Genomic DNA, 21,694 nt, shown 5'->3' on the forward strand with positions numbered 1-21,694 from the left:
GGGCGCCAAATTTTAAACAACATACTGTTAAGGGCCATGCACATGAGAGAAAACAACAAATAAACAAACGTGATTTTACACATTTCACAAAGTCAATTTCAAACAAAAACACATTTAAATTATAAGAAACCAATTGACATAATAAAATTTGCATTTTGTTTCGTAAAACAAGACAATTTTGTAAAATCAATTTGGTAGTAACGAATTGCCGTGTGATTGCTACCAATTGTCAAACTCTATTCGCGTTCCACATACCATCCACACTGCAACGAATAAATTGTTTGCGCTCAACTTAACCTCAAATGTATACCACTCTTGTTTTGTTTGTTGAAAAGAGCAATTATAAATTGACAATTCGTCGCTGTCTGCGAATAGAAATAAACTCATGCGAAAGAAAAGTCAAAATATGCGAACATCCACAGTTCGCAGTTCGTAGCTCATTTGCAAAATGCTTTATGGTTTAACAACTTACTAGCATCTAAACATGTCAAAGAAATGACAGTTTATGAAAGTAAACAAAGCAAAAACGCTTAAACGGACCTATTATTTGGAATTCCCAATTAGAAAACACCATTCCATTAACTCATATAAAAATAATTCTACAGACGTCATAGCCATTCTGTGATTTTAATTTTAGCAAATATTTTAAGTGATAGTAGGATATTAAAATTGTTTAAAGAAAATTTAATCATTTTTTAAGTTAGTAATTGACTAAAAATGGCTTTAACATTTTTGTTGAAAATCTATTCCATAAATTAGCAAAAATAATAGAACTCGCAATTGTACCTTTAACTTATTTATTTAACTTAGAAAAAATACAAAAAACGAAGACTTTAAATTTCGTATTTTCTTCCGCTCATGTGGTCTCGTCGAACAAAAAGAATCAAATCGAAAAAAAAAGATCGTTGGACCAATTTTTGTATTTTCCTTCTTTCTCTGGTAAGTTTTGTCGCTTTTCCTCATATCAGCTGGAGGTTCAAAAGTTCTCTGCTTGGTGGCGTTTTTGATGTGGTGGCAGTATTGCCAACACTCCCCTCCGGTACGACGACGTCCTTCGTTGGCTTACCATCCTTAAAAACATCAAGAACGGCTATTTTAACTGCTGGGCGAACGTAGATTCCAGAATTTGTCTGTACGGTAACTTGTCGGACTTGTCCACTATTCTTGCTGATGACTGTGTCCAGTATTCGTCCTTTCGGCCACAGATTTCTCGGGTTAGAATCATCTACGACGATAACAATATCTCCCTTCTCAATGGGTTTTGTTGGTGCATGCCATTTAGTCCTGCGGGTGAGAGTAGGAAGGTACTCATTGATCCATCGCTTCCAGAAGATATTGGCATATTGCTGTACTTTCATCCAATTTTTTCGCAAGAGTATTCCTTCTTCAGTTGGTATACTGTCAACTTTGCTTCCATCGGATGATCCAAGAAGGAAATGGTTTAGTGTTAACGCCTCATAATTGTCAGTTTCTACTGGAACGTATGTCAACGGATGGCAATTAATGATTCGTTCAACTTCGATCATCATTCTATGTAAAAGTTCATCAGATGGATAGCGTGTTAGCATAACTTGTTTCAGCACAGTTTTTGTTGCTCGAACCATTCTCTCCCAACTTCCTCCCATGTGAGGCGATGATGGGGGAATGAAAGTCCATTTTTTGGTAGAACAGGTAAATTCTGCAGCCAGGCTCTGTGATATACTTGCCGCTTGCTGAAGTTCACGGTCAGCTCCGTGGAAATTAGTGCCATTATCGCTGAAGAATTCTAATGGAATTCCACGTCTAGCTGTGAAACGCTTTATGGCCAATATGCAAGAATCAGACGAGAGACTGTTTGCCAGTTCGATGTGGATGGCTCGTGTTGTTAGGCAAGTGATAATCACACCCCAGCGTTTCTCAGTTCGTCTTCCGATTGCAACTGTCATTGGGCCAAAATAGTCGATTCCGGAAAATGAAAAAGGCCGAGAGAATGTTGAGAGCCTTGCTGCTGGAAGATCTCCCATTATCGGTGCTTGTGGAACTGCTTTCTTAATCTTGCACATCTGGCAGTTTTTGATTGCATGTTTAACAGCGACACGTATATTTGGTATCCAGAACCTTTGGCGTAACTCATTTATTACTGTCTCATTATTCAAATGATGATATTGCTCATGATAGTGTTGAATAATAAGACCGGTGAGGTAAGTCTGTCTATCGAGAAGAATCGGTCTTTTCATGCCTAGTGATACCCCAACAGCAGCATCAATTCGTCCACGAACGCGAAGGATCTTGTCGTTGTCTAAATACGGTGAAAGAGTATAAATGTTGCTACTTGCATCAAGCCCTTTTCCCTCTTTATATGGTAAGTTGTCTTTGGCCTCGAGAATTCTTACTTCTTTGGCATATGATTCCAGTTGTGCTTGGCGATAAAGATAGTTTTCAGCTTCTTGGTACTCATCTTTCGAAATTATTCCCAAACGTTTTGGCACTTTGTTTCTTTTCGACCTGCAATTAAAAATAAATCTGAAAACATATATACCTGAGATCGTAGTAGGCGTTTCCATTTTGAAAATCGTTTGACGTTTATGATGCATTCAGATCTATATTTATATTTGTCGATGAACAGATTACTCTTGACTTCTTCATCTGTTGTGATAGTCTTTGGGATGTCATCTGGCCAGTCTTCTTCTGGATGTTTTAAAAACGAAGGGCCAATGTACCACCGACTGGATGATTCGAATGTTGGAGTTTTTTGCCATTTAGTACATTCATCTGCAACGTTCACTTTAGTTGGTATGTATCTCCAATCATTGATGTTCGTATTTTCAACTATTTCTCCCACACGAAAGGCAACAAATTGGCGATAGCGACGATGATCTGAACGTATCCAACATAAGACGGTGCGTGAATCTGTCCAGAAGTACGAACGTGATAATTTGTTAGAATGGGTTTCTTTTATGAACTCGGAAAAACGACATCCAAGTCTCGCCGCTTCTAGTTCGAGTCGAGGAATTGAAACCAACTTCAGTGGTGCCACTCGTGACTTTGCTCCTACCAATCTGCATTCGACTTTGCCTCCTGAGCTCACCCTGATGTAAGCAACGGCGGCATACGCTTTGTCACTTGCATCGACAAATATATGCAATTGAGTTTCACTATCATCGTCAAATTTTAGTTTGTCCAAGTAGCATCTAGGAATGGAAATAATTTCAATTTGTTTCAGAAGCTTGATCCATCGTAGCCAACGCGTGAAGTGTTCATCGCCTATGGGTTCATCCCATTCAACTGGTGTTCTCCAAATGTCTTGCAGCAGTATCTTCAAGTAGATCGTGTAATTTGCTATCAATCCTAATGGGTCGAAGATTGACATTAGTACACGGAGCACTTCCCTCTTTGTCGGCCTGCGGTTCGTCTGCAGCATGCCATTGTTGATTGGATTTAATATGAACTTGAAAGAGTCTGTGGAAGTGCACCACCACAAACCTAGTACCTTGGCTGTTTCAGCGTCGCTTATGTTGAGATTTCGTTGGCTCGTCGTTGAACTTTCTCCTAGTTGCGTTAAGACTTTGGATGAGTTGGAAATCCATTTGCCGATTTCGAAGCCACCGTGTTTATGAATCATCGAAACATCAGTTGCCAATTGAAGTGCTTCGGCCTCCGTATCAACACTTTCGAGCAAGTCCTCAACATAATGATTTGTTGTGATGCATCTTACAGCTCTCGGATAAGCTTCTTGGAACTCTAAAGCGTTCTTATTCTTTACGTACTGTGCAGAGGAAGGAGAGCATGTTGCACCAAATGTCATTACCTGCATGACATAAGTATCTGGCTCGTATTGGGAATCGTCTTGGGACCACAAGAATCGTTGGGCATGTTGGTCTTCATTTCTGATGAGAACTTGATGATATATCTCACGAATATCACCACATATGGCAAATTTTCCTTCTCTGAAGCGGTAGAGGACTCCCATCAATGAAGTCAACTGGTCAGGTCCTTTGAGTAGAACCGAGTTCAACGAAACTCCGTTAACCTGGGCTGCCGCGTCCCAGACTAGCCTTATCTTTCCCGGTTTGTTAGGGTTCGTGACTGGGAAGATAGGCAGATACCAAATGCGGGAATGATCTTCGTGTAGTTCTTCTGGGGTCAGCTTCCGAATGTATCCTTTAGAAAGGTAGTCGTTAATTTGGTGTTTTAAATTCTCTCTCAATGACGGTTCACGTCTTAATTTCTTTTGTAGGCATTCAAATCGACGAATTGCCATTGGCCGACTATTGGGAAGTTGCACGTGATCGTACTTCCAGAGCAACGATGTTTCGAAGTGGTTGTTCACACGTTTGGTTTCTGACTCCAGGATATGAAGGGCTCGTTTGTCTTCATTTGACATTGTTGTTTGAGGTTGAACTGGAACTATTCCAAGACTCTCCAATGAAAAGAAATCTTTGAGCATATCGCTGAGTTTGATGTTTGTGCTTTGTTCACATTCGCAATGGTGGAAGCTCTCATGGGTGTGATTGTCGACCTTTGGTGGCAGTTTAGACAACCCAGCCCAGACGAGTCTTCGTAGCCAGTGGGTCGTTGCGCCCACCATCCTTGAATTTCAGTGGTAATCCTAAGTTGGCATTGTCGAGGCCAATTAAGATCCTAGGTGTTGCCTGCTCATAAGGTTCGATCGGGATTCCTTTCAAATACGGATAACGTTTTACCAAGTTGTCCATGCAGATTGTCTGAACTGGTAGGTCAAGCGACTTTACAGTATGGATGTTATTTAAACGATATTTCTTCGTGCTGTTCATCCCAGACACACTCAAGGATACGATCTTTGAGTCCTTTTCCATACGGTGCGTATTGCCAGTCCATTTGAGGCAAAGTGGATCTGCTTGTCCATGGATTCCTAATTCTTTCTGGAGTGCGTCATCCATCAATGAAAGCGAAGACCCTTCGTCAAGAAAGGCATACACTTTGACTTTGCCATTTTGCCCATGGATAATGATTGGAAGGACGCGGAACAGAACTGAAGTTGCCTTGTTTTGATGAGCATTGCATTGTGCGACTGAGGATGCATCGTTCTTTGGGTTGTGAAGTAGCTTAGAGTGGCGGAAATAGCAGCCGTTGACTCCGCATTTAGAGTTCACTGAGCATCTTGATTTCGGGTGGAAATGCAAGCACGTTCTGCAAAGGTTGTTTTGTTTCACAGCATTCCACTTCTCATTCAGAGTCATGGTGTTAAATTGTTGGCAGCTTTCAATTTTGTTACATTGCTGTTGGCATATACGACAAGTTTTTATTTTCTGCGACTTCTCTTCGTTGTGTATGTTGACATGACCTTTTTTACCCCGTCTTTCTGCCTTGGTATTTACATTAGGACTTGTGAATGTGACGCGGTTTATAGTTCTGGAGAGTTTTGTTAGCCAGTCACCAAATGTGATGAGATTAACATCGCGTAGAGATTCCATATGTGATGCCCATTGTAGTTTTATTGTGGGTGGGAGTTTCTCGACGAGGGCACGCAACACTGATGGGTTGTACAAATGATCGAACATGTCACAGGCTTCCATTGTTGAACATATGTTATCGACAGCTAAGGCAAATGGGATGATAGACTCCAGTTTATCGGCTCTTGGGGCTGGCTCATTCTGCACTCTTATTATGAGTGAGTCTAAAACTACTTCGGGTCTGCCATAAATCTCCTTGAGGGTCTCGATTATTCTAGGAACATTTTTTGGTTGTGTCAGTCTACTGCGGACGGCTTCATATGCGTTGCCTTTCAGGCATTTTTGCAAACGCAAAAGATTTTCAACTTGATTGAAACCGCATGAGAGCGTTGTGCCTTCGAACATGGTGATAAAGATGGGCCATTCTTCAGAACGTTCAGTGAATATAGGTAGTTCATTTGGAAGTGATTGTCTGGCGGCAAGTTGGTAGGCAGTTGGAAGATTTGGTTCAAAATAGTGACTCCCTGAAGGATTGAGATGATTGTTTTCTCGTTGTCTCAGATGTTGACGTTGAGATTCGTTGTTATGCCATTGTTCGTAAGAACGGCCGGCATTATAATCTCCACTATTCTGGTTTGAGTTCGCGAGCGATGTTTGCAGAGGTTGTGGCTTCTGACATTTGATTACTTCGTGGTGGAATTCCATGCTCAGTTGAGTTGCAGTACGCGCAGGTTGTGGCAATTTCATTACCCCTTTGTCGTTTTGCTTTTCATTTGCAGCTTTTGGTTCTTTTTCCAACCAATCAGTAACACGTTCTTTTGCCATTATCTGTGTTTCTACAGCGTCATCTTCTGCCTCTGACTCGCTGCTGAAATTCATTAAGAGTTCGAAACGTTTATCTAGATATTCTTTATCTAACTTTGCTTGACGTTGATGCGCTTCTTTCTCTCTCTTGTCTGACAGTTCTTTTTCTTCTTCCAGTCGTTGAAGTGCCAAATTATGGTGATGTCGTCTTGAACATTTGGATGATGATCCCTTCGTTTGAGCCTTAGATCTTATGGATTTGCCGTCCTCATCATGATTGTTGAAACATTCTTGACATATCCAGTCCTCCTTCTCGATCTCTGAAGTCACCTTTACACATGTGAAATGATACCACTTACCGCATTTATCGCATTGTACCATTTCCATGCAATCTTTTTGATCGCATAACTTACAGGAATGGCCTTCAAAGTGATTTTTTTCTTTGCTCATTTTAAAATTGATTCTCGATTGTTCGGCGTTTAATTAAGATTTTCGACGAATTTAAGGAAATTTAAAGAAATGTTGAAAATCTATTCCATAAATTAGCACAAATAATAGAACTCGCAATTGTACCTTTAACTTATTTATTTAACTTAGAAAAAATACAAAAAACGAAGACTTTAAATTTCGTATTTTCTTCCGCTCATGTGGTCTCGTCGAACAAAAAGAATCAAATCGAAAAAAAAGATCGTTGGACCAATTTTTGTATTTTCCTTCTTTCTCTGGTAAGTTTTGTCGCTTTTCCTCATATCAGCTGGAGGTTCAAAAGTTCGCTGCTTGGTGGCGTTTTTGATGTGGTGGCAGTATTGCCAACAATTTTACTAAATCGTTGAAAATTTTGTACCAAAGACTATTTTATAGTTAATTGTTTTAGTATTATGCCATGGGATTCACAAAACCATCATGCGATTTTTTCGTTTTTGTTGATGTGAAATTTGAGAAAGAATGATCACAAGGCAAAAGATCTTATTATGTGGAAAGTGGTACATTTTTAACTTCCCACAGGAACTTACTATTGTAATTGATTCAAATTGTCGAATTAAACATTTTGGCATTTCTCGACTTTACAAGATCCCTAGAATCTATATAAAAGATTTTTAGAGAATTGTGTGTGTGTCCGTACGTTCGAAAAGCATTTTTCGTCGACCATGTCTCAGTGCTAAAAGTTGATGTTCGACTTAAATACCTCTTTAAAAATACCAGATATTAACTTCAAACTAATTTCATCTTCTAAAAAATAAAGTTTTTAACATTCAGTTAAATTTTGGAAGAGGTCGAACACAGTTTTTTACAAAAACTAGAAAACTTGTTCTTAAAACTTGGTAAAAATTGATTCTAGACTCAAATATCTTTTCAATTATCAAAAACATTCTGCCCTAGCGAGGTATCCGTCGGAGCGGAAAGTTTTCCGATTTTCTACGAATCGTAGGATTTTTGCTTCGAGGTATTCTTTCAGACAGGTGTTCGGAACATTTGTCCGACATGATGAAACGCAGACCGGCGTTTTGCGTTAGAGTGCCTTGCAGTGCGATCCAGTGCTTTTTTTGAGTGACATTTTGACAGCTCTTAAATTTATTTTTCCAATATCCTCCGCCAGAAATTGTTTGCGGATTTTTTTCCGAATTGTTCAAATTATAAACAAAATGTAAGAAATTCAAAAAAAATAAACATTTTAACAAAATAATTTTGTAATTATTGCTTGAATTTGTTGTTTTTAGGCCACGAGGAAACGAAAAACAACAACCAAACAAATCGAGCATTTGGTTAATTTAATGCAAGAAAAACCCGATATAGCAAGAAATTACACGAAAAGGTCCACAGAAGATGTTGCTGCATTTTGGGAAGAGGTTGCTGACAAACTCAACCAACTGGAAGGACGTCAACGAGATGTAGCTGGTTGGAAAAAGGTTTGTTCATGATTTGATCGGTGTGCATGATTAAACTATATATACATACTTACGTACGTTGTGTTTTTTTAAAAGATTTGGAGCGACCATAAGACGTACATAAAAAAAAAGTTGGCGGCAAATAAAAAGGAGATCACGGGCACAGGTGGTGGTCCCCATAAACAGAAATCGTTCACACCATTGGAGGATGCTGTCATAGCCTTGATAAATTCCAACGATTCTGTTAATGGCATTGGAGCAAAATCGTTTGGAACAGGTAATGATAATGAACAAGCAGCCAGTGAACCATCATCACCAAACACAACTGCAGCAGATGCAGAGAACATCGAAGGTGATAGAAACTCTAACTCGAACTGCCGACAAAAGACTCTGTCGTCTATTCAACTTCTTAGGAAGCAGGTCGAAAATCAGTCGTCTTATTACGACCATATGAAAACTTCCCTTCAGGCCGCAACAAAAGCATTGCAGGACACCACAAATATCTTGCGGGACACAGCTAAAACCTTGCAAGACTCAGCAGTACATCTCAAAAGGGTGTATAGATCGGTGGAATATACGGGTGAAATAGAAAAAAAAAAGTTTAAAGAGATGCAATTTCATAACGCTGAGATGCGAAAAATTGCAATGAGCAAACTTGAAATCAAGGCCAAAATTCTTGAAATTGAGATTTCAAGAACTAATGTCATGTTGCAATGATTCCATTTCATAAAACTTTACTAAGATCCAGATCTCAATCCATAAAATCATAAACGCCAAGGAGGCTATAGTCATTTTTTTTATATGTACATGAATTATTAAGTTTTGTTTTTTTTTATGTTTGTAATAAATTTATTGAAAGAATTGTGTAGCAATTTCATTTCTAATTACAGCTGCCTGGTTGCGAAGGCAGGTTGGTGGACCTTGGTTGGGTGCCTGATCCCCTTCTGCTTCTATACCATCCATAATTTCTATGTTACCGTAATCACTATCGAAGTACAGACATATGTTGTGTAAGCAGCAGCACACATTAACAATTTGTGCGGCTTTTAATGGGTCGTAGTGCAGTTGTCGAGCACCTAATAAGCACCGGAACCTGTTTTTTAATAAGCCTATAGTTCGTTCAACTATATTTCTTGCACTTTTATGAGATTTATTGAAGCAGCTTTCAACGCTATGTGTTCTGGGGGTTCGGTACGGTGTCATTAGCCACGGTTCTAATGCATAGCCCGAATCACCTAAATAAATTGAAATTTAAATTTGAACAATATGGTTGTTATACGCACCTAGCAACCAACTTCCTCTTGTACCACTTAAGAAGCTTCGTTCAAAAAAACGACGTTCTGGACTCAAAGCCCAGACGTGAGAGTCGTGATTGGCTCCTTGATAATTAGCATTTACAGCTCTTATCTTCATTTTAAAGTCGCAAATCTAAAACCAAACAAAAGAAATGAATAAGAGTATGTATGTACCTATAATTTTATTTTAGCTTGAGATTATTACAATCATAACGTTGAGGCTGAAATGTCCCTTGCGGTTTAGAAACAGATGCTTATTTTCTATGGGGGCAACTATTTGAACATGAGTGCCATCCACACAGCCAATGACTCCCGGGAAGCCTGTCCTTTCAAAAAAATCCGTTTTGGACCGCTGGATTTCTTCTTCGGACATCTTTAACGATATCCAGTTCTTGCATAAAGTATGTTCCATTATATCCAGTGTTTCCTTGAGGATACTCGAAAAAGTTGTTTGGCCAATAGCAGATTGGAAATCTTTCCCTACTCCATGTTGGTAGTTTCCCTCAGCGAAGAACCTTAAGCATGCTGCTAGCTTATGTTCTGGATTCACAGCATCAGAGCGATGATCATCTTTAAATTTATCTTTAATTTGTTCAAAGACATACTCGTATGCAGGCTTATTGAGGCGATAGTTTTTTTTAAATCTGTAAGTAAATTGTTATTTTTTAAGAAATTAGATCTTAGATAACGCAACTTACGCTGCATTAGATAGATCTTTTATTTTACTATTGTTCCTTAATATCCTCCTTTTTTCCTGATTCTGTGCCCTTAATTCCCTAGATTCAGCTTCCAAAAATAAAGCGACACTATCCATATTTGTATTTGTTTGATAAGATGAAATTTTGTTTACACTTTTTGACAACATTAAACATCTGTTCTGATTTAAAATAGAGTTGGCGATTTCAAAAGTATATCGATATTTACCGATTCGATATTTTTTTCAAATGTAAATGCCGGTGCAATTTTTTTTTTAATTAGCTCCAACGTATAATTCTCCGGCACATTGATACACTTCCATGTCATATACTAGGAAATGTATCCCTCAATAACAGGATATCATAAGTTTAAGTACTTTTGGTTTTCATAAATACAAATATCGGAAACGATATCGACTTTTCGATATTTTGTCGATCTCTATGAGAATCTTTAATCTGACGCACATCAAATCAATGCGTCGTTGTATTGTTTAGTATTATTTTCCGATGAAGGATACCTCGAATGTAATTTGAACCTCCGACGAAGTATGCGTTATACAAAAATTTCCGTTCCGACGGAAACCTCGCTAGGGCAGATTGACATCAAAATGATTTCATTCTGTGCTAAATTTCCTTAAATAATTTAAACCGTTTTTTAACAATGGACCGGGAAGAAGCTCTTCATTAAGAGAACTCCAGTTGACTGGTTTTGATGATCCAACAAATGCAACTCTTAACTTTGTTGTACAGGTTCTTTCCTTCAATATTCCACGTTGTGGTAGTATGAAATCATTTTCACTTGGAGGAAGATCTTGAGGACTACATTTAAATGTCATATGACTGAGGCCTTTGTATCATTAATGAATTTTATCGTTAGCAAACATTTTTTGAATCAAGATTTTGAAATCAAACTATTTTAACATATTAAAAATGTTGGTAATTTTTAGTTATTTTTTTTAGAAAAATTCAGCTAATAACTTTTTTAACAAAACTCGAAAACCTAGAAAAAGGGAATTGAGAACATTCCACAGAATTCCAAAGCTGAACCAATTATGTAAAAATTAAGTACACATTTCTATTTACTTTGTCGGCCTGACCGATGACTCGTCATCGTTGCCACAACAAGGATCCGGCCTGAGCCTTGTTCAACAGCTCGAGCTGAAATTTAGTTCAAATTTGTGTCTTGAAACTAAAACTTCAGAATAATTTGGCAGAAGAAAATTGTGCAGAGAAGCAATTGATCTTGTGCGAATTAAGTTCTATTTCATTCTGCTGTGAAGTAAGGAGCGCAAAAGTAGAGCGAAATTGCTTTACGTTACGTGATAGTCAAAAATGTAATAGTCATTTTCCAAATAAATATGTTATTTCTGAATAGAGCTACCAGGCACTTACACAAATTACTGAAACATAACATAGGTACTGTAAGCTTTTCACGCCATTGGAAAAAAGAAGAAAAGTAAGAATGTTATTAAAAAACAGCCAATTTAATACTTTTTATACTGCATATTATTATTTATAAGAACCAATCTAAAATCCCACCATGGCAACAATGAAATTTGACAATTCTAATCTTAATTGTTTAATCGATTTGAATTGAGTTGATAAATCTTTAGCAGCGGAAAGCTCGGAGCTAGTCAATTTCACTATCAAAATTTTGACAATCACTTATCACCTGTGCAGCGTGATGGTAAAGCCTTAATCGCTGTACTATTGCTGTTCTACCTGGGTTAAATAATGTATCTACAACTCATCAGCTTCATTCCGACATATTCAATTGTAAAAATCTATAGTTGGCCAGTTAAAATATGTATTCCAGCATTATATTTATAGTGCATATTACTAATGTATCCGTGGTATGATGGTTAGTACGTTGGACTGTCATGCAAAGGGTCTTGGGTTCAATCCCTGCTTGTGCAAAAATAAGTCGAATATCACACATAATGACCTTATTCCGTAAGGATTTAAACAACGTGAATTTGTTAGTCGTTTTTACATATTTACGCTAATTTCTTTCCTCGAAAAATTTGCTAAGGACTATCAGGAAAATATACCAAAATGTAAGACTGTATTGCTAGTTTATGATTTTATAATTTTAAAATCTTTATTTGGAGTTAAAGCAACAAGTCGATGTATTTTAAAAATCTGTTTGTAGTTCAAAGTTTTTAATAACCTAACATTAATATTCTATTTATTTTATAAATATATTTTTTGACCATCTTTTTGTTCTGTTTTAATCCAAAAACAAAATCCCTTTACCGTTAATTGACTTTAACATCCCTTCTTTGTCACTGATTTCAATGTATGTAAATATTTATAGAAACCTTAGAAAACGTGTATGCAGCTAGTGTTTTTAGAGGTATATAATTTTAAGCCCGCAACACTATTTAAACTAGTGGCCATTTTTTCAGATGTCAAGTGATTTACTTTGAAGGTATATAACTTTAAACCGGCAATTGAATCCGTCGCACGCCTTAATAACTGACAGTTCGATTAGCTGCACACGTTCTTATAAGAATCGGCTTATAAGCTACGGATGTACCCAATATACCGAAAAAAGTAGTTAGCTTTTGGTTTGGTATTTTAATATACATAAATAGACTGACGCCTGATCGTGTTTTTCAAATCGTGCAAAGTTAAAAAACCACGTTCTTTTCGAAATATGTATCGCTACGTCCATTTTCAAAAGGGATTCTTTTTAGCGATGAAGTTTATTTTTGGTTGAATGGATACATTAATTAAATAAAACAGCCGTATTTAAAGTAATGACAATCCTCAAATAATCATCTCTATTCCCGAAACATAAATACATATATACAATAAGTCGTTTTTAACTTTTTTTTCGTCGACGGTTTCTCTTGTTCAAAAATTTGCTCACGACAGAGAAATGGTTGCTCAAAAAACTGTAAGTACCTATTCTTGTTAAATTATTTTTTTTTGTGGAATTCATTAATATTTTGTTTTGTAATAAATAAAACAAAAAAAGTTTCGCAGTTGAAGTTAGCAAATCAAAATTAATTTCAAGCGCTCGTAGATCCGATGCAGAAGAAGGGAATTGAGAAAAAAACTTGAAAACGGAGTAGAATAATATAGTTGAGCAGCTGAGAAGCAAGGGTCCTTTTCGCCATTAGTATACACACATTTTTAGTGTGCACTTTTATGAAGCCGATTTGAAATTCACAAATCCACAATCCAAAGGAATTAAAAGCAATTGAACCAAACCAACTGCAAACTTTATCTCCACTGTAAGAGAGTAACATTTCTGCAAAGTTATAACAAGTGGTTCCAAGTGACCTTTAAACTCCTTGCCAACTTCATGTATATTTTATGCGTATGTATTGCTTTCAGTTACATACAATAGTATTAATTTTTCGTATTAATGTTAAAAGGAAATGATTTAATAATACCATACTTTTAAGAATCCAGTACCGGCAACTTAAAAAAAAATACCCAACATTAACAAGTGGCCATTTTATAGAAAACTATATTTATTCGTAAATGAATCCTTATAATATTTTAGTCCAACATTTAAGATTGAGCGTACTCAACATCTATGTCAACATCTAAATGAGCCTTAAACTGTGGAACTGTTATTTTTCCCGCTACAATAACAAAATCTTCTTCGGTATCCATAACAAAATACAAAAATGGTCGATTCACTTCAATCTTTTGTTGTGCAACTCCATCCAATGTTCTGCCCACATTGCTAGTAGCAGAAAATCCGTTTTGAACGCTGCCACCTTCATCTACTCGCACACTAACAAACTGAACAATCTCATCTACATGTAGGTCAGTATCTTTTGAAAGTAAGCCTAAATCTGCCGCTCCTCGAACGAAAATTTTCTGCAATCCCAAATTTTTAAGCATAGCTTCAGATCGTGATGTTTCTTCTACTTGGAATTTAGGAATACTTAAATATATATCCTTTTCTGAGGAAACGTTTTTAAAGTTCGAAAAAATGTCTGAATTAAAGTTCTCAATTAAGTTATGTAGTCCCTCTACATCCTTTGGCATCACTATCAGCAATGAATAACGTTTGTTCTGAAAATAAAAAAAAAACATTAATTCTAAACATTGTAAATGGTCAGTTTGAATTGATGACGAAAAAAAGATGAGTGTGGACATTGCAAAACAAAATTCACCGATTGAAAAATTTATATTAACTTGCCGTCAATTATTCGTTCAATATTTTTGACAGTTGTGATTTTATGGTCTAACGTTCTCTATATTTTTCCTTTCCTTTTGTTAAGGCTTATTTATTTGTTATTGTAAGAAAATTGTGACATAATAAGACAGTACAAAATTGTAAATATGACATTTCTCGTAGATGCGTTGTTACGTTGATATCAAAGCAACAACAAAATATGTAAAGACAAAATCTAAATGATTTTGCTAAATTGAAACTCATGAAAAGAATGTACATACATATGTCACTGTCGTAAGTTAACTTATTTTTAGAAATTTTTTGACGAAGTCTTCGAAATGCAAAGCGAACCAAAAATATAATTTAAACTTTAATGATAACACATAAGTATCTGCAAAAATTCCTGGTTGATCGAACAAATACACTCTTTACCTCTTCTAAACAGCGGATTTATAGAATACTTACTTCATAAGGCAATGACACCCCGCATGCATTATATGCCTCTAAATCAGCTACAAGATATTTTCCACGAGCGTGCATCGTTTGTATTTGTAATGACTGGTCGGATGTTAAATGGAAGATTTCATTTGGACTGGAACGCACCTCCTCAAACGGGTATGCCCAGTTACCACGATAGTACAATCCATTAAAAAGTAACATTTTTGTTCGTGAACCACTATCCCTGCCATTTATCGAATTAGCGCTAAGTGCTGATGCTATGTCATCCTTGCCGAACGGGCTTCGTGCTTCACTGAGCTAAAATTATTAAAAAACTAAACAAAACTTCGAAGAAAAAGAAGAAGCACAAAAGTTTATGGAGACAGTAAACGTACCCTTTTCGAATTAAAATGGGAACCAAGAGCTTGAATTATATCAGAGCCACCTTCTTCCAGTTTTTGTAATGGTAATGTTAATTTGTGTGGTTCATTAGATTCTTGGTCGATTGGTTGTTTTTCTGGTTGAGTCTCTTCTGCCACAACTAAGTTTTTTTGAATTGAATCCATTTTCTCCTCGTCTTGGACTGTTTCATTTTCCTGAATGTTATTTTGGTCTTCATACTTGGTTGATGTAAGCTTGGTTTTATCAGACTCCAGATTATAAATATTCTTGTTCTCATCTTGTGCCTTTGTCACTGATTTGTTTTCTTCTTCTTTTTTCTTTTGTAATTTTTCACGGGCGATTTCTTCTTTAATTAATGGCACTTCCAAATACTGTTTATCATCGACAAATTTATCAAACTTGGATGCCTTCTTTGTTGGTTCCGCATCGGCGATTTCATCCCTTTGCTCTTCAACGTTGCTATTCAATTTCTTAAGTGTTTCAAAACCAATAACATCCTTACTATTGCTTATGCTGGATGACTCTGGTGGTGAATCAAGGGATATGCTTGGTTCATCCCAATTATACGTGCTATTATTAATATCTTTTACCTCTACGCAATAATAATCGCTCAATATCTGCTTGAATTCTTCTCGAGCTGTATAGTTACGATAAATATAAAACCATGTTTTGAAGGACGGATTCAAAGAAAAAGAACTAGATGAAGTTTGGATATTATTCAAAATGTTTTTAAACGATTGCCGAAGTTCTTGTTTTGAAGAAGGTGCATTAAGAGATGTTACAAATTCATTGTAAGTTTCGCCATCTGAAGCTTCTCCTAATATTGCTAGTATTGTAGCAACGCCAAGTGGTGAATATACATTATTTCCATCGATTTCCATATTATCTTTGAGTAAGTTGGTAGCAATGAGTTGTGATAAACGACTGGCATATTTGATATCGGGTTTAAGATCTTTGCCATTGATTAATTCAGTTGGTAGAGAAAAGCTTATTGTAATCGCAAGTGCTAGAAGGGTTAGTGCTAAAAGGAATAATCAGAACAAAATCATTGTAAAACTGGTTACAAAATGTTGTTATAAGAAATAAAAAGGCACAAGAAGGATTCTTTTGGACCCAAAATATTAATCATATTGAAATGATTTGCTAATACACAAAGATATCTTTAGGGTCACAAAACAAAACTATTCCTTTATATAATACTTTAAATTGAAAATAATATTCAGTCTTTAATTTAAATTACATTCACCATGATGCACCGTTATAACGTTTACCGTAATTTATTGACAAACGAAAACTGTTTGCTAGAATTAATTCGTGAAAACAAGAGAGAGATGGAAATATCAAGTGTCTCAATCTCTCAACTGAAGTTTTTTCTCACTCTCTGCTCTTCGAGGTGAAAACATGTATACACCGATACGAATTCAACACGCTATAAAAATGAGAGTAAGATGTTTCAAAGGGACAGAGACGAGGGAATTTGACTCTCTCGATTAGTTTTTTCTCTCTGGAGTTGGTATCTACCAGTGCCCAGTGGACGGACGTATGGTGTCGTGCAGTGAATGGAAATACTTTTTTTGTGCAGGTATGTTCGTCGAAACAGCAAAGCATAACTTTTATTATATATTTTTTTTCATTGTATTTGTTTGTTACGGGTTTTTTTTTAGAATAATAAAATGAGTGCCAGTCACCAACTAGTAACAATGAAGTCCAGAATTTTCTTGGAATATGCGAAGATGATGTTTACATTTCAGAAGATGACATTCAAGGAGATTTCGGAAGCAGCAGTGATGACAACTTCGCTATGGAGGATGCCGATGGACCTGAGAGTGATGCATCATCTTCAGACGGTATTTCAGATTCGGATTCCTCTCAATTTACTAAGAAAAAAAAACAGGGATAACAGCATTTACTTAAACTATCCTTCGGGGCAAAAACAACTACAAGTGGTCATCAATAAAAGGCAAATCCCATCGATACGGTATGAATGTAGTTCATCAGGCCAGTTGACGAACACGCCACTGTAAAAATATTACTGAACCACTGCAATGTTTTCAATTATTTCTAACTGTGAATATAGTAGGTGAAGTTGTGCAATTGACAAATGTCGAAATAAATTCGCGGAGAAAAAATGTTTCTACAGAAAATATATCTCAAATACGAGAAACCAATCCCGAAGAAATAAGTGCTCTTGTTGGTATATTGTGCTTGACAGCTGTCTCCAAAAGTAACCAACTATTTTCAAAGGAGCTACAGTGGATCTAGGTGCGTTTCGACAATGACTAAGGCCCGACTCAAACTTCTTAAATCGTTCTTACGTTTCGACGATAAAACTGTTCGGCTTCAAATAGTTCATGACAAATTCGCCCCCATCAGAAAAATATGAGATATTTTCATCCACAACTGTCGTGAAAATTACACTCCTGGTTCCTATTTGACAATAGATGACCAACTTCTGGCTTTTCGTGGGAAATGTGCGTTCAGGATGTATATTCCTAATAAACCTGCAAAATACGGCTTGAAAACAGTTTTGTTATGTGACAGTTTTACCAAATATATGGTTGATGCAATGCCCTATTTGGGTAAGGGGTCAAACTCTAGTGACCTGCCTCTTGGTGAATTTTATGTGAAAGAATTGACGAAAAAAATTCATGTCTCAAACAGAAACGTAACGACGGACAACTGGTTTACGTCTGTCAACCTTGCAAAACGTTTTGGCTGATATTCAAGCAGGACGCCAGAACAACACTATGGAAACAAAATTGGAAAAGAAGAGACAAATTTGCTCGGTTTACCCATATTCAAAGAGACGAATGACAAAATCCATGTGTTATAAGTGCAAAAAAAGTATCTGTGGTGAACACAAAATTGAAGCTTGTGCCTCTTGTATATAATTTTGTTTTAATTTTTTTTAAAGTTCTTTTAGTTGATATGGATTATAACTTTTAATTTTTGCAATAATTTATTAAGATACTACTATTTAGTTATTAATTTTTGTTTTTTTCTTATACCAATGGCTGTTTGTATAACAAAATGATACAAAAACGTATCGATGTTATTAATAAATCTTATTTTTTATTATATTATATATTATATTATTTAAAAAAGATAACCGAAGATGAACCTCGTCGATTCGACAAAGCATATCCTTAGTGTGCGTTAAAAATGCATAACCATCCAAGGTTAAAATGCGTCTGGCAATCAGAGTGCTGCAACCAATAAGTCTGGGACATACATTTTTGTAATCAGGGAAAGTTGTTAATAAAAGGAAAACACAATCAAATATCTATTTCAAAAAAAAGTCCGAATTCATTTCAATAATAGCTATACATAAAAACTGTACAATAATTAAAAGCTTGTTATGTCTAGCGTGAAAAAGTGTAAGGTTCTTTTAAGTACATACATTGAATATTGAAAAATTTAAACAAGAATGAATTAACTTACTACTGACTTACGAATTTGGCAGTAACATTACGGACGATGACTTCATCAAAAAGACTTACACATGTTTTTGAAAATTGAAAATTATCGCAAAAGTGATAAGAATAACTTCTGACTTACAAACTCACAAACTGATTGACTGAGACTCGGAATACCATTCAATTCTACTTCCTCATGGTGTATTTTGTACACAAAAATAAAAATGACGCTGGGATGCAACTTTCACAAAATATTCATAACAATATGTTGAGTGAGGTAAATAATTTGATGTCAATATCTTTCTTTGTTTTTCTAAAACATAAGCCAAAAGCCATTTGTTATTAATTTTTTTGTAGATTTTCTTGGTTTGTTTAGAGATTGGTCAAATGATTTTTTATTTAAATTTAATAAAAATTAACAATAGTTTGCATATATGATGTTTGATTTAAATATTTATTTTGACCAACTATTAGTAGCTTTTCTTGAAAGTTTTTATTACTTATCTTAACAATTACCTTCATTTATTCACGAGATAACGAGAATCGAACATCATTTTTTACCAATTTTGCATTCTATTTTTTGTAGATCTTGATTCTTTTGCAAAAAAGATGAAATTAGTTTGAAGCCAATATTATATATGAGTAATGTGTTTCCTAGGTTTTTTTTTGTACAAAATTTGTCAATTTGATTTTTCTCAAAATTGTTTTGAGTTTTGAAAACAATAGTTTTTAAAAAGAAGAAGGTTTTAATCTTTTTGTAAAAAAAGATTGTCTTTTCGATTTTTTTTCAAAATTTGACTAGATGTAAAAAACCTCGTTTTTTATTTGTAATATATCCGAGGTGACAAATATTTTTTAATTTTTTTTTTTTTGATTTATAAAAATAAATCGTTAGTTAAATTTGTTTTTCAAAATTGTATCACTTTAGTATCAATTCACAATATATAATATAAAATTTAAATTAAGTCATTAGCGTTACTGGTCGTGAGAAATTTTGGGTTAACCTTAGCATATTGATTTTGACTTCAAAAAAAAAAATACTAACATTAATCCCCAAATTGAAATCACCCTTAATACTTAAAATCAAAAATCGTGTTTTTGGTAATTCTTGATCTTATCAAAAACTAGAACTAGAAAACATTGACCCCAAAACGGATTTACTACTTCATTTCACATTTTGATTTAATTTGTGAATTTTTGCAAAAACAATTAAAATGATTTTAATTTAGGATTATAAATACTTTACTGTTATCATTGCATTTTTTAAATATTTTGTTTGCTACATAAGTATTCTTTTATTAAATTGCCCCTTCCTCGGGCTGCGATAGACTATCCGTGCACTCTAAAATATGCTTGTTCCGAACCATCTTCTTAAAACCGTTATTAACTTTAGCGCACCAGTTATCGTTTCTAAACTATAAGATTCACTGCTTATGTTTATCACTGACCTAAATACCGATGACATTAAAATTTTCTCAAAATTTTAAATTTATTGTCTACTTTACACATGCAAATAATAATTAAGTCTGCATGCTGAAATATAGAACAAATATATAAACTGAATCACTTATTTTTATGCACCAAAAACTATCTCCATCAAAATTAATAATTAAAAAAACCCTACATTGTAAAATTATTTACATAAGATTGTTCAATTATACAACTTCAAAAATGTGGACTTTTTTAAATAAAACCTTTTCAATTCTCCGTTATCATATACTTTAAATCTAAATACATAATTCAAATCACTTTTTTTTTTATAAAAAGAAAACATATAACTCTAACGCACTATATGTATAAGAGAGCTCAACAAATTTATAAGAATTTCTTTTCTTTTCTAGCAAATTAAACTTACTTGCTAAAACTTCCATTTTCGATGCGATCAGAATGAAACCAATACAACGAGTGACTCAATCGCTACCAAGTGAAAGAATTTTATGAAGTTACAAAACCTCAAGTCCAAGTCCAAGTGTAGAATCTGGGATCGTGGTCTCAAGGTATATCGTATAGAGTCTTAGCAGCTAAAGAGGTTAAAGAACTTGTTTGCAGATCACGAACCGCATAATGTACTCGTATACTGTTATTAGACTGAGATGCGAAGATTGAAAATGCCTATAATAAACGTGTATTAGTAACTTGCAGTATCGAGTTTTCTGCGTGATATCGCAAAATATAGTTAATGCAGGGACTTAGAACTTGAATTCGGGTGTTAGAAGGCCATTTACAAAACGGAAAAAAGAAATTAAATTCTAAAATTAACGTGTATTTGGCTTGAGATTTTTGTTTGATTAGAAACGCAGTTAAATTAAAAGCGTTTAATTAAAAATAATATGAATATAAATACAGTAGACTCTCCCTAATTGTATTTCTCAGGGAAAACCAGAGCTGGATTTATAGAGAGTTTTGGGAAAATTTAAGTTATACATTTTTAAAATTTTTAATTGTTAAAAACTATTTCACATTTATACATTTTTTAAAATTTTTAGTTGGTAAAAACTAAACACATAACAATGATTCAAATAAAAATAAAAGTTTCCAGCTGCATTAAAATAAAATAAGAATATTGCTTTTAACAAGTTATTCCGCTGCTGTAATTTTTGCCATAATTTTTCCGGTAAATCCCAAAATGTTCCGCATTACGTTTACGTTTTGAACAATTACATACTATACATTTACTTGTTGTAATGCTCAGCACCAACTGATTTACTTTTTGGTTTTGAGTCAAAAGAAACAAGACAAAATCGACATAAGAAGAAACAAACGGTGCAATATTAAAATAATATAATATAAAACTAAATGTACACTGGATCGCACGAACTTCCTCTGGTATGCAAAGAGAATGTTTAAAAATATATATATACCAGCAATATTAGTTTTTTCTTCAAAAATGTTTACATTTTAAATTACCAAATATTATTTAGACAACATAAGATCTTATGCTTAAACAAATTATTGATATTTGTTCAAGAAGAACCATCTTGAGCAATACAAACACATTTTTTTTCTATTGAAAGAAGCCAAGTTAAGAAAAAAATGTTTAGGGACAATTTAATAAAAATCTATCGGTTTGTTTTTGAGAAAACTCGAATTTTCGATTTTTTACTAAAATTTTGTATTGTGACTACTGTTTTTTGATTAAAAAAAAAGAAAAAAATGCCTAACGTTAATCTGTTCAAACTCAATTGAGACATCATGGAATCAGCGGA

The 21,694-nt window shown here is 34.9% G+C and overlaps 4 protein-coding genes across 4 annotated transcripts; 1 reads left to right on the plus strand and 3 right to left on the minus strand.

Moving 5' to 3' along the window:
• Positions 1–959: 959 nt before the first annotated feature.
• LOC129944684 (uncharacterized) lies at positions 960–4,426 on the minus strand. Its single transcript, XM_056054294.1, has 2 exons — positions 2,604–4,426; positions 960–2,484 (listed from the first exon to the last, which is right to left on the minus strand). Exons 1-2 carry the CDS (start codon positions 4,424–4,426, stop codon positions 960–962), a joined length of 3,348 nt encoding a protein of 1,115 aa, XP_055910269.1.
• A 3,271-nt stretch (positions 4,427–7,697) lies between these two features.
• On the plus strand, positions 7,698–8,818 carry LOC129944691 (uncharacterized). Its single transcript, XM_056054308.1, has 3 exons — positions 7,698–7,724; positions 7,934–8,122; positions 8,198–8,818. Exons 1-3 carry the CDS (start codon positions 7,698–7,700, stop codon positions 8,816–8,818), a joined length of 837 nt encoding a protein of 278 aa, XP_055910283.1.
• Positions 8,819–8,916: 98 nt separating this feature from the next.
• LOC129939943 (putative nuclease HARBI1) lies at positions 8,917–10,673 on the minus strand. The gene is made up of 4 exons (XM_056048136.1): positions 10,095–10,673; positions 9,602–10,040; positions 9,385–9,529; positions 8,917–9,336 (listed from the first exon to the last, which is right to left on the minus strand). Exons 1-4 carry the CDS (start codon positions 10,259–10,261, stop codon positions 8,951–8,953), a joined length of 1,137 nt encoding a protein of 378 aa, XP_055904111.1. The 5' UTR covers positions 10,262–10,673; the 3' UTR covers positions 8,917–8,950.
• A 2,871-nt stretch (positions 10,674–13,544) lies between these two features.
• Positions 13,545–20,359, minus strand: LOC129944694 (uncharacterized). Its single transcript, XM_056054319.1, has 4 exons — positions 20,344–20,359; positions 15,066–16,093; positions 14,698–14,988; positions 13,545–14,129 (listed from the first exon to the last, which is right to left on the minus strand). The coding sequence occupies exons 1-4, from the start codon at positions 20,357–20,359 to the stop codon at positions 13,617–13,619; spliced, it is 1,848 nt and encodes a 615-aa protein (XP_055910294.1). The 3' UTR covers positions 13,545–13,616.
• Between the last annotated feature and the right edge of the window lie 1,335 nt (positions 20,360–21,694).

Source organism: Eupeodes corollae, chromosome 1, assembly GCF_945859685.1.
Source record: "Eupeodes corollae chromosome 1, idEupCoro1.1, whole genome shotgun sequence".
Taxonomy (NCBI): Eukaryota; Metazoa; Arthropoda; class Insecta; order Diptera; family Syrphidae; genus Eupeodes; species Eupeodes corollae.

Coding starts and splice junctions, on each gene's coding strand:
- LOC129944684 (XM_056054294.1), bottom strand. CDS start 4,426: ATGCTCAAAGATTTCTTTTCATTGGAGAGTCTTGGAATAGTTCCAGTT. Junction 2,485..2,603: donor GAAGAAGTCAAGAGTAATCT/GTTCATCGACAA, acceptor TTTTAATTGCAG/GTCGAAAAGAAACAAAGTGC.
- LOC129944691 (XM_056054308.1), top strand. CDS start 7,698: ATGATGAAACGCAGACCGGCGTTTTGC. Junction 7,725..7,933: donor AACGCAGACCGGCGTTTTGC/GTTAGAGTGCCT, acceptor TGTTGTTTTTAG/GCCACGAGGAAACGAAAAAC. Junction 8,123..8,197: donor ATGTAGCTGGTTGGAAAAAG/GTTTGTTCATGA, acceptor TTTTTTTAAAAG/ATTTGGAGCGACCATAAGAC.
- LOC129944694 (XM_056054319.1), bottom strand. Junction 14,989..15,065: donor CCCATTTTAATTCGAAAAGG/GTACGTTTACTG, acceptor TAATAATTTTAG/CTCAGTGAAGCACGAAGCCC. Junction 14,130..14,697: donor GGGTGTCATTGCCTTATGAA/GTAAGTATTCTA, acceptor TTTTATTTTCAG/AACAAACGTTATTCATTGCT.
- LOC129939943 (XM_056048136.1), bottom strand. CDS start 10,261: ATGTTGTCAAAAAGTGTAAACAAAATTTCATCTTATCAAACAAATACA. Junction 10,041..10,094: donor AAAGATCTATCTAATGCAGC/GTAAGTTGCGTT, acceptor ATTTACTTACAG/ATTTAAAAAAAACTATCGCC. Junction 9,530..9,601: donor TCAGCCTCAACGTTATGATT/GTAATAATCTCA, acceptor GTTTGGTTTTAG/ATTTGCGACTTTAAAATGAA.